The sequence below is a fragment of the Megascapheus bottae genome, chromosome 3, assembly GCF_031878675.1.
Source record: "Megascapheus bottae isolate mThoBot1 chromosome 3, mThoBot2.hap1, whole genome shotgun sequence".
In the NCBI taxonomy this organism is placed as follows: Eukaryota; Metazoa; Chordata; class Mammalia; order Rodentia; family Geomyidae; genus Megascapheus; species Megascapheus bottae.
In genome coordinates this window covers 84,371,517-84,387,738 of record NC_143511.1, presented here as the reverse complement: position 1 = coordinate 84,387,738, position 16,222 = coordinate 84,371,517, and the positions used below count along the sequence as shown (strand labels likewise).

At 42.4% G+C, this 16,222-nt stretch overlaps 1 protein-coding gene across 4 annotated transcripts in view; it reads right to left on the bottom strand.

The window, feature by feature from the left end:
- Ralgps1 (Ral GEF with PH domain and SH3 binding motif 1) overlaps positions 1-16,222 on the bottom strand; it is a 232,512-nt gene that overhangs the window by 116,249 nt on the left and 100,041 nt on the right. For all 4 annotated transcript variants that reach the window (XM_090330657.1, XM_090330658.1, XM_090330659.1 and 1 more), the window contains exon 8: positions 9,343-9,469. In XM_090330657.1, coding sequence (XP_090186783.1) covers positions 9,343-9,469 — 127 coding nt within the window. The remainder of the gene's footprint in view (positions 1-9,342; positions 9,470-16,222) is intronic.

Here is a 16,222-nt window from a genome sequence, read left to right as displayed (position 1 = left end):
GGAGGGGCAAACTCCCAAGCTCCTGGCTGTGGTTCCTCTGGGAAGGAGCAGAGGAAGAGCACAATTTTCACTTTTTACTTTACAGACTTCTTTTTATTATGATATCGTTATAAGCAATGTATTGGTTTTGTAGAGGAACAAGTGGGTACCTCATGCCATTCCTGGGCACAGCCTTTTTGAGCAGCCACATGGAATGGATATTTTCTCACTTCCCCAAGCAGGCCTTAGGGCCTCTGCAGGCCTGGACAGACTACAGGCCAGAGCCCAGGATGTACCTGGCCAGTGGACACACCTTGCTGAGGGTAATAATCTTCCACGCCCTAACCTGTCACACACACCACACCCTCAGTCACCTTCTTCCTTAAGGAGCTGCAAAGCTAGCTCATCACTTCAAAAAGTGGCAACTACTTCCTTGGCCTATAGAATTTTCTCCTCAAAAATCAGCTTTTGGGTGAAGCTCAGTGCTCCCTGCGGTTCTAGGGGTCAATTGTGGTTCTCTGTGTATAGATAGTGGCAAATGATTTTTGTCCCCAAAAGATTTGGCAGCAAAGTACAGTCAATGCAGGGCAGTACTAAAAGTTATACAATGTATCTCACCTACCCATTACTGCATGACAAATGCCCCAAACTTAGAAACTTATAGCAATAAGTATTATCCTGATCTAGGGATCAGGATTTGGGCGTGTCTTAGGTGGGTGTCATGAAGTCATAAGACTTTGGTCAAGTTGTTGGCTGAAGCCACGATTTCTTGTGAAGGTTCAACTCTGGGACAGAATCTACTTCCAAACTCTTTCCATGGTTGTTGGCAGGTCTTGATCCCCAGACATACAGCTTTTCTCCATAGGACTACTAAGCATGTGATAGCTACACTTCACTAGCTGACTGACACAGGAGAGAGTAAGGAAAAGCAAGCACTCAATGTAGAGGAGACAGTCCTTTAAACTCATGTCATCAGTGAGCTGCCTTTAACATGAACCTTATTCATACTCTGTAATTATGAAATGAGCTAAAAATAGTGCCTCCCTTAAAGAAAGGAGTGTTGGGAGGATTAAATGAAATACCAGTACATGAATCGTCTGTTGTAAAGCAGAAGAGCTAACTTGAATAACTACTCCCCCTTGTTTTTGCTAGTACTAGGGTTTGAACTCAAAGACTTATGCTCCCTTGGTTTGCTTACTCAGCTAGCATTCTATTACTTAGCTTCAGCCCACCTTTTTGCTGGTTATTTTGGAGAAAGGGTCTCTTGGACTTTTCTGGCTGGGATGGTTTTGAACCACAATCTACCAGATCCCAGCCTTCTGAATAGCTAGGATTATAGATGTTTAATTTTACCAGCACTTGGCTAAATTACTGCAATGATTATTATTGTTAAGCTTCCAATTAGAGCTCCAAAGATGAAATGTGGTCAGAGGATAATTGGCATCTTAGTAAGAAAACAGGTTCTGGCTACAAAAATACAAAGGAATAAAGTTCTCCAACTCTACAGCCCCAGGGCTCCTTTCCTGATCTCTGTATTTTCTTCCTACTGTTTATCTCCATGGAGACAGAGATGTGAAATGGAGCATATACTAGTTACGTTTGGAAGGCAATCCTGCTAAGAGCATGAAATCTTGAGCTAAGCTTGGTATCTGCATAGCCTATGACATTGGCTAGGTCAAATTATGGGATTTTTATGCATAAAATGGAGTTTTAAAAAATAACACCAGTGGGGCTCTGGTGGCTCACGCCCATAATTCTAGCTACTCAGGAGGCTGAGATTTGAGGATCACAGTTCAAAGCCAGCCAGGGCACAAAAGTCTGTGAGACTCTTATCTCCAATTAGCCACCAGAAAACCAGAAGTGGTACTGTGGTTCAGGTGGTAGAGCACTAGCCTGGAGCTGAAGAGCTCAGGGACATCAACTAGTTTCAAGCCCCATGACAGGTGAAAAAAAAATAATATCTATTGTACTGTATGCACTGAGAAAAACTATAAAGTCCCAGAGAAATGTGATTTTTTTTTTTTTGTCAGCCATGGGACTTGAGGCCTGGGCGTTGACCCTGAGCTCTAGGGGTTACAGGTATGAGCCACTGCACAAAGCAAGAAATGTGAAATTTTAAGGTAACTAAGCCTGAGATTCCACAAGTAAAGGCAATCTTTTCCCTTCTGGAAGGGAAAGATTCAGAAGAATATTCAATTAATCACTCCACAAAATAATGGGAAAACATCTTGCCTTTTGTATGTCACTGAGTCATTCTGTCGATTGAGAACATGTTTGAGCCTGGGGTCTAAGAGAACATTTTCTCTACTTCTTGGATTCCAGAGAGGGCTGAATGCCCTGAACTAGGGAAATGATCAGAAGCTCTCCTGGGCTGGGGAGGGAGGGCAGCAGTCCAGCTCCTGTAGTTCATAGCGATCCTGGCAGACAGGAGAGAGGGGCAAGCTTGACAGAACTTGGAGTAATGCTTTCTTGGTGACACTGACATTCCTTTGTGGATCCCTAAGTCGTGCTGCCCCCCTGAGGAAGGAGATTGGCTTTCCACAAGGCCAACTGAAGAACCTAGCTAGAAAGGCAGGAGGCGGCCAGTGGGAGATGTGGTACCAGGCACACAGCAGAGGCAACAGCAACAAGGAAGAAGGAGTGATGGAATAAATGAGTGTTCCTGAGGGATCCTTGGAAACACGTGGGGTGGGGAACTGAGAAAAGTCTGGATTTCTTGTGTGTGGAATGGCATTATTTTTCAGCTGAACATTAAAGGAAAGGATTACTCTAGACACTGGCCAGCTTGAGGTCAGCTGGATAACACGTTTGTCAACCCTGATGTGGATACTGTTAGATTTGGTCCGGGGATGGCCCTCCCTACAGAAGGAGCAAGAACCCCTCAAGACACCTTTTTCAGCAACTCAGGAAACAGAAGCTTGGTACTGGCATCACCTGCTTCCTCTCTCCTGTTCTCACTCCTTTACTTCTGCTCAGATGCGCATCTGGATTCTCAAAGCCCAAGTACACAGTGTGCCGTGCTCACAGACAGCTACCTATGGTTCTGTTCTAATGAATATTTGCAAAGCTCTTTCCACAGCCCAACATTCTCTGAACTACAGTGATTCATCACGGCTTATATGTGATCCATTAGTTGTTCTACGTCCTCCCGTCAGACCTAGATGATCTGTAGCTATGATGATGGATGCAAAAAGCAAATCCAGTCCAGTTGTGCCTTTGCTTAAACCCTTCCATGATTCCCTGCTACCTTTGGTGGAAAGTGGAGAGCCTGAGCTCCCACTCCCAGTATCCAGTCCCTCCCTTCCACGCCAGCTGCCGCTCACGACACCCTCCCCCACATTCTCCATTCTCCAGCCAGATTTTCTGGCAAATATGTTTTCCTCACTTCAGGACTCTTGCACAAGCTGTCATCTCTGTCAGGGATGCTCATCTCCCTACTTCTGTACCCAGCTTCCTCCAGAAAACTCTTCCTAGTACTCCCAGACTGGGTGGGGCCCCCTTTACGTGTTCTTTTGCTTTTCCTTTCATAACACTTAGATCATATCTCCCTTCTTCATGGATGGTGTTTACAGCTGGACTGTGAGGTCCAGGAGGAAAGTGGTGTGTGAACGACCCTCCCAAGTGCCCCTGAGTGTTCAATGGTGATAGTGAGAGCACTGAGAGCATCCGCTGTCAGGCCAGGCCTGGTATCGCTGCCCTCAGGCTCAACACAGGAGCTCTTCACACATCTGGCTGTGCTGGGGCTCTGGGATGTTGAAATACATTGAAGAATGCTTACTCCTTTCTGAAAACCTATTTAGATACCTGACAGTTCAGCCTTGTGTGTTTATATTTCAAACAACTGGGTTTTGTTTTAAACTTCAGAAATTTTAACTTTTAAAATTTAATTTTTAAATGTTATTATTATTGTAAAGGTGATACATAGAGGGGTTACAGTCACTTAAGTTAAAGAGTACATCTCTTTCTGAACAATGCCCCACCCCCCCAAACTTCAGAATTTATATTTGAAAAGAAAAGCCTTGCTTTTAAAAAAGAAAAATGATTGCTTGTTTAAAGGAATGGTTTAGCTTTTAGAGATTTCCTTCACATTTTACAGGTCTGGGTAAATTTACCAAGAATGTCTAAATAGTTTCTGCTATTCAAAACTGTCAGGATGCCTAATTTTTTATTTCTTGACAGGTCACAATTTTCTACACTGTTATGGTACTTTTACAGTCACCTCTAAAGCATTTAGAATCCATCACATGTCCTAATTTTATTTAGTTATTTCCTGAAAGGAATAATAAGTAGTGAAAACTGAACACCTCCTAAATCAATCTAACTATTTAGAAGTAAATAGCATAGCCATTCTTCAAAGCCCTTTGCCTGCTTTTGCTATCATTTCATCTGGAACTGGAGGTTTTAGGGAAAAGCTATCACAAAATTAGATATAAATAGTTGGCCTATTTCCCAACAGAATTTTCACATTTAGAAGTAATTTGGAAGCGACTGACTCAAAGAAACTCTTATTTTTGTTTAATGCAATGTTTTTCCCTGTGTTTTTTAAATTATGTTTCACAAGGATCTCAGGACACCAAAGTGAAGCCAATTGGCCCTCTGCTCGGCAGTAAAGTAGCAGGGTACACACCCACACGGAAGGTCGGACAACCACGAGATCTCACTGCATGTGCATTCTCACTAGGGAGGTCTGGGAGCCCAGCTAGCACAGAGCCTTCAAACACAGGTAAGGAGGTGAAAACCTTCTGAAGCAGTGAGCTGCATTGTGGATCAGCTTTAAATGTCAGAGACTGACCTAAAGTTCCTTCTAAGAGTAACTCCCTCCCACTCTAGGAGGAAAAGCCTGCATAGTCCAGGAGGACTATGCCAGAGAAAAACAAATGGCTTCAGACATTTTTTCCTATATTGTACTTTCCAGGAATTATGTAACTGCTCCTCCTTAAGATAAACAAATCCATTCTGGGACAGGTTGGGTTTTCAACGGGAATTGGGGATTGAGACCTCAAGCTGGGTTGGAGCAGGGTCTGTCCATGGCCATCAGACAGCAGGTGGAGCCCCCATCCCCACCCAAGATCCCTAGGGACAGATAAGAGTTCTCGCTTTACCCTTTTTTTTATCCAAAGTGGAATCCCGCAGTTACCCCTAGAGCAGTCCTCAGAAGAACCAGTCTAAGGACCTCCTGGGCTCTATTCCCTCCAGAGTGTACATGTCAGGTTGCTCTGCAACACTGGGAGAAATGTGCCACGTTTCACCCAAATGGAAAAGGCCAACTGTCCTGAGAAAGAGTAAAGGGGTAGAGCCACAGGCTGGGCTCACTCAGAGCCACAGCCAAGCAGGAGAGTCCAGATCTCTAGGATGCTCTGAGAAGCACTTGCCAGGGAGAAGCAATAGGCATGAAGTGACCAAGAAAAAGCAGGGAGGGTTGTACCTGTCCAGACACTGAGTGTCAAGAATCCCAAAGGCCAAGGAATGCTGACCAATGACCCTGGAAACCCAGGGTAGCACTATTTTATGACCTAACATCAGAGAGTATCTTTTATTTAAAAAAAGCTCGAATAGATAATGTTCATTTCACATAATACCTGGCCACCCACAATTCAAAAATGGTAGAGAACATACAGGGGACAACCACAGGGAGGAATAGGAAAAAATGACCTGCACAGCAGAAACAGGAAATCAGAAGAGGAAGTGTCCAGTCCAAGGTTTAGAGCTGATAGCTAGACCATCTGGGCTGGGATCTGGCTCTATCATTTCCTGGTTATGTGACCCCAGGCAACCTCTCAGTGCTCAGTGCCTGTGCTGCTGTGAACATTCAATGAGCTCATGCTTTCAAATGCCTAAAAAATGCTAGGCAGAGAGCAGCCCATACCTGGCGGATCTCATAAGCGATCTTGTGAGCGAAAAGAAGCCATTGTTAACCATCCTGGATCACCACCACTAATTCAGCCATTAGACAGAAGTGGGTATAGTGGCACACACATATAATCCCAATATTCAGCAGACAGAGGTAGAAGGATTTCAAGTTGGATACCATGCTGGGCCACATAGCAAGACTCTGACAAAACATAACCAATACTAAAGGCAATGTCTTTCATATTCGGTCCAACTACGTGCTCTTTACAAGTATCATGCCTAAAACAGTAAAACATTAAAATCTAAAATCCAATGAAATACAATTTATAGGATGCAAATGGAAAATAAGATAGCACACAGAAAAACTGAAATGACAATTACAGAATGATAAAGAACATCAGTGAAGATGTGGTATACCCAAACATGTAGGATGCAACAAAAGCAACAATTATAGAGCCAGGTGCAGTGGCTCATGCCTGTAATCCTAGCTACTCAGGAGGGCATCTGAGGATAGCAGTTCAAAGCCAGCCTGGGCACTAAAGTCCGTAAGACTCATCTCCAATTAATCACTAAAAAATGGGAAGTGGAGCTGTGGCTTCAGGGGTAAGGTGGTAGCCTTGAGCTGAAGAGCTCAGGGTCAATGTCCAGGCCAAGGGGCAGGGCAGTAGCCTTGAATTGAAAAGTTCAGGCCCAGAGTTCAAGCCCCATGACTGACCCCCCCCCCAAAAAAAGCAGCAATTATAGGAAAAAGTATAGCCTTGACTATTTTGCATATTAAAGTGAGAATTACATATATTCCATATTTCATCAAATTTAAATGTCTCTATTATAAGGTATATCTTTCATGTATCACTAAGAAAAAGTACTGCCAATTAAATAATATTAGAATGTGTTAGCAACCGAAAGATGTATCCTAATTTCAGAGGTGTTAAAAAAGAAAGGTGTAGCTGGGTGCAGTGGCTCATGCCTGTAATCTAAGCTACTCAAAAGGCTGAGATCTGAGAATCACAGTTCAAGGCCAGCCTTGGTACTAAAGTCTAAAGTCCATGAGACTCTTATCTCCAATTAACCACTAGAAAACTGGAAGTGGCGCTGTGGCTCCAGGGGTAGGGTGGTAGCCTTGAGCTGAATGGCTCAGGGATAGCGCTCAGGCCCAGAGTACAAGACCCACAACTGACCAAAAAAGAAATAAGCGGTCAATATTAGAAAGCAGAATCAAATTTCATAATCTATCTGATGGAGTCACAGCACAAAAGTAAAGATAACATTAGGTATGCCTGCAAGAGTGAATGTGCTTTGTGTCTGCACAAATGAATGATAAGGACCAAAATATTTCAGGTAGGATAATGAATGAATAATAACTTTCTTCTTTTTTTTTTCCTTTTTGTGGGTCATGGGGCTTGAACTCGGCCTGGACACTGTCCCTGAGCTCTTCAGTTCAAGGCTACCGACCTACCTTTGAGGAAAGCCTTTGAGGAAAGTCTTCTAGAGGTTAATTGCAGATACGAGTCTCAGGTCCCTTAGTGCCCGGGCTGGCTTTGAACCTTGATCCTCAGATCTCAGTCTCCTGAGTAGCTAGGATTACAGGCATCAGCCACCGCACCTGGCAACAACTTTCTTCTTTTTCCAATTCTTTCCAATAAATATGTAAAATTTTTCTAACCAGCAAAATCTACCCAGAATATCAAGATCCAGGAAACCATAAAATAGCACTTGCATATCCATGTTTCTTGCTGCACTATTCACAGTAGCCAACTTACAGAAATAGTTCTGAGGCCCTACAATAGATGAGTGGATCCAAAAAACAGGTCCCTAGACATAATGGAATTTTACACAGCCATCAGAAAGAATAATATTATGCCATTTGCAGGGAAACGAATGGACAAATCATTTTAAGTTAAGCTCAAAGAGGCAAATGCACATGTTTTCTCTCATAGGTGGAAGTTAGCTCTAAAATACACCAGGGCATGATAAATTATACAGGACTCTAGGCATTTGCACACAGTGAGACCAAAGGAGAATACTCTTAGAGGAGGAACACAAAGTTGTAGTACCTTTGTGCCTCTGATCATATAAAATAATATTTATCAAGCTGAGCATCAGCAGCTCACACCTGTAATCCTACCTACTCAAGAGGTTAAGATCTGAGGTTCCAGCCCAAGCAGGAAAATCCATGAGACTCTTTTTTTTTTCTTTTTTTTTCTCTGCCGCTTGAGCCACAGCACCATTTCTGGCCTTTTCTATATATGTGGTACCAAGGAATCGAACCTGTGTCTTCATGCATGCTACAACTAGGCCAAACTCCTGGCTCCATGAGACTCTTATGTCCAACTAATCACAGAAAAAGCTAGACATGGCAGTGGCTCAAGTGGTAAAGTCCTAGCCTTGAGCAAAATGGTGCTCAGGGACAGTGCCTAGACCAAGAGTTCAAGCCCCCGGATAGGCCAAAAATGATAGTAATAATAACAGTGATATTTATCAAAATGAACTCCAGGATATTGAAACAAAAGATCATTTTCTTTGTTGTTGTTTTGTTTTCTTTTTGTCTTGTTTGTTCATTTATCTGTCTTGGGGAGGGCAAGGGAAGGAGACAGAAATGGAGGAACAATAGCAGTAGCAGTACTCAGTAGAAACTATGTAGAAAATTAACTATACAATTTGTATGTGAGGACAGGAGGGAAAAGCTGACTGAGAGAAAGGGTGACACTGTCCAAAAAGAGGCATACTCCTTACCTGACTTATATAACTACAATGCCACGATACACATCACCTTCCCTCTCACCCACCCAGAGCTGAGGACCGAACTCAGGGCTTTGCACTTCCCAGGCAAGGGCTCTTCCACTGAGCTAAATCCCCAACCCCTTACTTTTTTTTTTTTAATGCAGTTTATTAAAATTTATTTATTTATTTTTGCCAGTCCTCAGGCTTGAACTCAGCACAGGGCCTGAACACTGTCCTTGGGCACTCTCAAGGCTAGAGCCCTACCACTTGAGCTGTGCACAGCTCCACTATACATACTTCCAGCGGAATTGAACCCAGGACTTCATGCATACTGGGCAAGCACTCTACCACTAGGCCACACTCCCATCACACATCATCTTTATAATAACAATAAAAATTCAAAAAAGAATTTTACTTGTACAAATCTTATGAAACATAAAAATAATACTCAGAGAATAAGAAGAGAGGTCTACACCTGGGTTCCCCTAGTTTGGAAGAAGATGGGCGTGACCCATTATTTGGGAAGCACCCTGGGAGGCTGGGGTTCACAGATCACATACATAAGACACAGAAAATCCCTTGGTTCTCCCTCAGTCAGATTCCCATTCGGGAAAGTATCAACAGTCTGTTCCAATCCAGGAAGCCACCGGATCCCTGCTGCTTCCTGGAAATTCCTCAGCTAGAAACTAAAAACATCTTAACTGGAACTGAGCATACTTCTTTAAAAAAACAAACAAACAAACAAAAATAAAACAAAAACAACAACAACAAAAAAAACAAGCCAATTCTTACCTAGATAGGGAATGCTGGGCACCATCTTCAGGCTTCGAATATATTCCCGAGTCCGTTTATAATTATCTTCTTTGGACATCAAGTAGTCCAGTTTCTCAAAGGTGGTCTTGTCTTTTCTATTCAAAAGCTGGAATAAGAAGAAATTGTAGAGCATAAGAGAGAAAAGAAATAAAGCAGAGGATCAAAAGAGAAAGGAGAGCTGTGAACAAAGAACAAAAAGAAACATCTTAAAGGCTATGCTAATGGTATGCCAATTCAAGATTTTAAAAGGCTGTTTGATGTGGAGACAGGAGGTTTTCTGGCCTCAGGCTGGCTATTTTTACAAACTCTCACGTGGAAGGTAGCCACCACACTACCTAGCCAGCCCCCCATCCCCTATAGTACTGAGTTACCTCAGATACAGACTCAACCTGAACATGAGATTCAGAGAATGAAGCTGACAGCTCAAGATCACCTGGAGACATCATCATAGGTACACCAAGTTTCTTTCCTTGAGTTCTACCACTTCCTCTCCCCTCCCCAACCCCCTGCCCTCCTCTGTGGCAGAAGTCTCCAGGACCTTTCATGTGACTCACACAAACACAGCTAGGACAGTGCTCCAACCTAGGCTGTCTCCCTCAGAGTCCCTAGCACCTAGCTATGTCATATTTTACTAGGTAAAATATACTTCTTTTTTTTTTTTTTAAAAAAAAGGACAACCTTACCTTCCACAAGTAGCAATCTATTACTGACCTAGTTTAGTACCCAAGGTGAAATGAACCCACAGCCAGTGATGAAAGAAGCAAGCTTCGTAGAGAATTATCTCTCAGAGGCATAAAGTTGATGACCTGGGAGAGGGTGGTTCAATATGGACACCAAGTCTGGGAAAGGAGGAGTAGGACCCTAAACTCCTGGGGTCCCAGATTTGATGCTAAGGACTTACGCAGGGGGAAGTCCTGCATATATGTCCCAAGACACAGTCCAATACCAGAAACTGCAACAGATCTCCCCAAACTCAATCAATCTTTGAAGGAGGAGTCAAGACTGGGAGGCCAGACTTGGGAACAGGGACTGGGGCAGGGCCACTGGGGAGAGCTGGCTTTGTCACAGCATCTGGCTGATGCTGGTAACTCCCTCCAGTTCAGCTGCCAGGGTCAATGCTTCTGGAGTTGGTTGCTCAAGGGCAAAGCCCGGGCCTGAGCATGGTTAACTAAACTTCATCTTGAGATCCCCATAGTCTGTGCAATAGATCCAGTATATCCAGCATATCTATCAGCCTTGCAGCAAGGCCAAATGGAACAATGACTGCCCAGAACTGAGGGAAACTGCAGCTTCTAGGATCAGGATCTGAGTATCCATACAATATCCAGGCTGCTTTGGGCCAGGTGCTGCCTAAGTCCTCCATGATCTCCATACAGAATATAACCCTGAGACAGCCTAGTGCAGACAAACAGTGAAAGCCTTTCAGAGAAGAGGTAGAACAAACTGAAAGGAAATTTTCAATGCTGAAAACAATGGAGATCTTTTTTTCCTCCCACTGTAAGAAACACAGGATACATTAGAGTAGGATGCTAGCAGATGCTAGGAACAGCAGCTGCTTAGCTGGCTTGTAAATTTGAGGCTGTAATTCATTACAATAACAAATGGACAGGAAATAGCATTTTGCATTAGCTGTTTGTAAATACTGTTGTAAACAACTCATCTGATCTTTACAAAGCCTAGAGGGAAAAGACCAAGACTGTTGTCTCTATTTCAGTTTCAAAATCACAAGAGTTAGGTGATTTGTCTGCATGTTCTTGGGAAATTTGATTCAGTAACATAGTAAATAACAACACAGTAAATGAGTAAATAGAGATCAAGATAAATAAGTTGTCATCAAGAGAAGTGTCGAGAAGAGATAGAGAGGTGGCATTTGAAATAGTCACTTAAGAATGACAAATTCACTCTAACACCAGAAGCTCATCTCTGTAATCCTAGACATTCAGTCAGCTGAGATGGAAGACATGTCGGAAGCCAGCATGGGCAGAAAAGTCCTCAAGATTCAATCATGAAGGCCACGAGTGTGGCCTAGTGATAGAGTGTCTGCCCAGCATGCATGAAGCCCTCAGTACTGGTGCTGTGGCTCAGGTAGTAGAGAGCTGATCTTTAGAAGCCCAAGGACAGTGCTCAGGCCCTCAGTTCAAGCTCCAGGAATAGGAAAAAAAAAAAAAATCAATCATGAGCCACACCAGGATATAAATGCAAAGTCCCAGAATTTAAGCCCCCAAAAAACAAAAGTTTCCAAGCACTGTTGTGGCTCATGCCTATAATCCTAGCTACTCAAGAGGCTGAGAAATGAGGATCATGACTCAAAGCTAGTCCAGACAGAAAAGTCCATGAGACTCATCTCCAATTAACAAGAAAGCCAGAAGTGGAGCTGTGATTCAAACAATAGAGTGCTAGCCTTGAGCTAGCACAAGTTTAAGGACAGCACTCAGGCCATGAAGTCAAGCCCATCCACCATCCCCTCTACCCCCCCCCCCACACTCCAGAATGACAATGGCAAATTCAGACAGACAACAATGGCTTGCACCTGAAAATCCTAGCTTTTTTAGTCAGCTAAGATCTAGAGGGCTAGTTTTGAAACCAGTCTGTGCAGAAAAGTCCTGAACTCTCAATTATTAGCTATACCAGAATATGATTACAAGATCCCTGAATTTAAGCCCCAAAAGAATGAAGAATTTGCCAGGCACGAGTAGCTCATGCCTGTAAACCTCCCTGCTCAAAAGGCTTGTGTCTTAAAGGTGGCCGGGTAGGAACGTCCGTGAGACTTTCTATGAGACAAATTCACAAAATAAACAATACATACCCAGTGCAGAACCACTTATCTAGTGTGAACTTCCCCCATTGTAAAGTTAAGCAGGCCCTTACCTAAGTGTTCAGGAAGTCTTTTTTTTTTTTCTTTTTATGCCAATCTGGAGCTTGAACTCAAAGCCTGAGCACTATCCCAAAATGCTTAAAGCTAGCACTCTACCACGTGAGCCATATCTTCATTTCTGGCTTGTTTTGGTAGAGTTGTCGTGAGCATTTCACAGGGAGAAAATGTTAGCATGATAAATAGAATAAATGATATATGATGAATATATTGTGGAATGCTAAATGAACATTATATAAAAATAGTATTATAATAATAAGAGAATAGAGTAATTGAAATACAGTAGTGAAATGAAACTATATATATTGCCAATACAAACTTGTACCTAAGGCTTGTGGACAAGAGAGATAAAAATGATGTAAGGACACATATGACTGTAACCATAGAAACAGCCAGGAGCCTGGCTTACAAGGGAAGTATCATAGGAGCCCAGACACCTGGGCATGATAGATAGAGCAAGCAACCAGCACATCTCTGGGCACCACTGACCAAAAGATGTAACCAATCCAGACCAAGCAAGGACCAAGATGTAACCAATCCAAATCAAGTTTGGGCCGGAGAGGAGCAGGCCAAGGACCAATATAAACCAAGGAATCAGAACAAGGAGCAGCACTTCTGCTGGCCTTAGCAGAGACTGCATTTCGAGGATCTTTGGCCTGCAGAAGCTGCTCCTTGCAGGGGCCCACACCGCAGCAGGACTGGACTCCGGGACTAAGAAGACGTTGGAGAGGTGAGACCAGGGGGTGTGCTGGATAGGCAGATTAGAATTAGGGAGGCTAGGATTAGGGTATAGAAATAGTGTGATCTCGGGCCGGGAGTTTGGCCTAGTGGTTAAAGTGCTTGCCTAGCATGCACAAAGACCCGGGGTTCGATTCCTCGGTACCACATACATAGAAAAAAGCCGGAAGTGGTGCTGAGGCTCAAGTGGTAGAGCTCTAGCCTTGAGAAAGTCCAAGGACAGTGCTCAGGCCCTGAGCTCAAGCCCAGGACTGGCAAAAAAAAAAAAAAAGAAATAGTGTGATCTCAATAAAGTATTTTGCATCATATTATCTGCTTATTGGTGAATTACTTCGCCTGTTCACAACAGTAGTTAACTAGAGATTAGTGTTTCACAGACTTTTCTGCCCAGGTTGGTTTCGAATCTCAATCCTTATATCTCAGCTTCCTAAGTAGTTAGGATTATAAGTATAAGTCACCAGCACTCAGCAGGAAGTCATTTTTTTAAATTAATGTGTTGACTTCTTTGCAAGCACTAACATTCACTGAGGTTAAACCAACCCTTATGTCCTTACCCACACCAACTAAACCATGCCAGTGTCCGATGCCTACACTTTTGATTTCTTTGGTTTCAGCTGAATCACTGCCCATATCTGTGATGCTCAGCCTGCTTAGCAGCCTGTCCAGTAACTACAGACAATACCGCAGCGGTGATCTGCCCGTCACCTGTGCCCTTCCACACTCAGAACAGATAGATCTAGTTAACCCCACTCATCTGCTCCATCAAATGCCTACAAATGAGATTCAAGATAGTGGCAGATTGCTAAAGAATAATACATGGATTGCTAGAAAACGTTAAGAAACTCAGAGCCAGGTGCAGTGACTTACGCCTTATCCTAGCTACTCAGGAGGCTGAGATCTGAGGATCGAGGTTCAAAGCCAACCTGGGCACTAAAGGACCTGACACTCTTATCTCCAATTAACCACTAGAAAATGGGAAGTCAGGCTGTGGCTCAGGGTAAGGCGGTAGCCTTGAGCTGAAGAGCTCAGGGGCAACACCCAGATCCAGAGTTCAAGCCCAGTGACCCACCAAAAAAAAAAAGAAAAACAGAAAGAAAGAAAGAAAGAAAGAAAGAAAGAAAGAAAGAAAGAGATAAAGAAAAAAAGAAAGAGATAAAGAAAAAAAGAAACAAAGAAACAAAGAAAGAAACAAAGAGAGAGAGGTAGGAAATGTGGCTTAGTTGTAAAGGAAACTCAGGGACAGTGCCCAGGCCCTGAGTCCAAGCCCCATGACTGGCAGAAAAAGAAAAAGGAGGGAGGGGGAGGGGGAGGGGGAGGAGGGGAAAGAGGAGGGGGAAAGGAAGGAAGGCAGGCAGGAAGGCAAGAAGGAAGGAAGGAATGAGTAATTTTAGGAACCAAACAAATCTGTCATACAAAAAAAGAAAGTCATTAGATACTAAAGTGATCGATGGGGAAATTGTGGCAAAACCACATGAATGTATGAGTGTGGCAGAAACTACCAGAAGAAGCTGCTGGGTCCCTGTGAGTGATTGCCTCTGGGGAGGCTGGGTGGGAGAGAGCAGAGAGTCAGTTATTTCACTAAGTCTTTCAGTACTTAGTGATTTTTAAAAATTAATGTGCATATGCTGATAAAAAAGGCTTTTGAGATCTAGTTTCTTAAACATGAAGTTTGTTTACTCAGAAAATAACAGCATTTATTTACACGTTTTTAACTTTTACTGCAAGTAGAACCACAAACTGTAAACCTCACATGAATGGAGGTCCTTTAGATTTTAGAGCTTATGGAAAGCCTCAGAAATAAGCCATCAGAACTACAGATGAGAAAATAGATTACTTGCTTACCAGGAGTCAAACAGATACTAAAACCATTCATGTTGAGGAAAAGAAGTCAGGATGTAAGATTAAGAGAACCTTCACTGCCTATGCAACAGGAAGCTACTCAGTAATCTGGTTCAGAAGTCTTAGCCCCCTGACATCTTTCATGGTATTTGTTACTACTTGATGCATTTTTAGTGCCTATTTTCAACCATTTAACAAGGAGTCCTGTAAAGATGGTAAGAATGCTGGCCAGACTCTGTACTGTCCTCTGTCCCCTGAGTCTTGTGTGCTCCCAACACTGAAGAAGTCTTTATTGCATAAAAAAGTAATGAGAAAGGCAGTGAAAATGTAGAAACCCAACTCACTGGAAATTCCTAAATAGCCTAATAATTCTTAGGCAAAAAGGAAATAAAAACCAAGATTATGGACAACTGACAAACCATCAACAATGAAGACATTTTATTACTCTGTGATAAAGCAAAAATGGTATTGAGAAAAAAATTTACCATTTTCAATTAATTTATAATTGAACAGGAAGAACTACTACAAATGAACTAAACATTAAACTCAAGAGGCTAAGAAAATGAGGGTAGCAGGGAAAGGTGAAAGAGATTAATAGATAAAACTAGAAATTGATATGATTAAAAAAAAATCCCTACCAAACCTAAGGAAATAATTAAACCCAAGAGTTTATAATATAAAATACCAATAAAAGAAGTTTACAATTATGCAAAAAAGGCAAAAAGCAAAAATACACATTATGGCAAAGAAAAAGACCGACAATGTACAGCCAAAATGAATAAAAATTCAATGTAGAAATGAAGTCCTCTTATTATTCATTTTAGCTCACTTTCATGGTGCTACTATTCTGAAGGACACAGGCGACACATAAACCACAGATCTGGAAGTGGGTGCTCTGTGTAACAATAGTGATCCTCTCTTTCTGGTAAAGTAGCCCTGAGTATCTTGTTCCTTTGCCCAGAGAGAATAACATTTCCTGATATGTGGAAATAGTTTCAACAAAGAACCTCTTGCTCCAAATACATTAAAACTGGGCTCAGAATTCCATTTCAATTCCAGTGTCCACAGTTGGTATGGAAAGAATTTTTGGTGCAGTCAATAATCTATGGACCAATGGATTCAGCAGGTCAGTATGGAACGGCAAGGAAAGGAACTGGGTTATTCTGAAAGCACTTTTTATTTCCTTGGATACTTAATATCAGTTTCTAAAAAATAAGTCAAAAATCTACCAAACCACATATCTATTGTAAAATAATGCGATGGAGATGATTGTATGTAATATAAGGAATCTTATGAATTTGAAACTGTATGGCGTCTAGATTAACTGCCTATTATCTGCCAAAGGCTGCCTTAAAGCCTATACAGATAGAAATTAATTTGCAGAAAATGTAGCCATGTAAATCCTGTCTA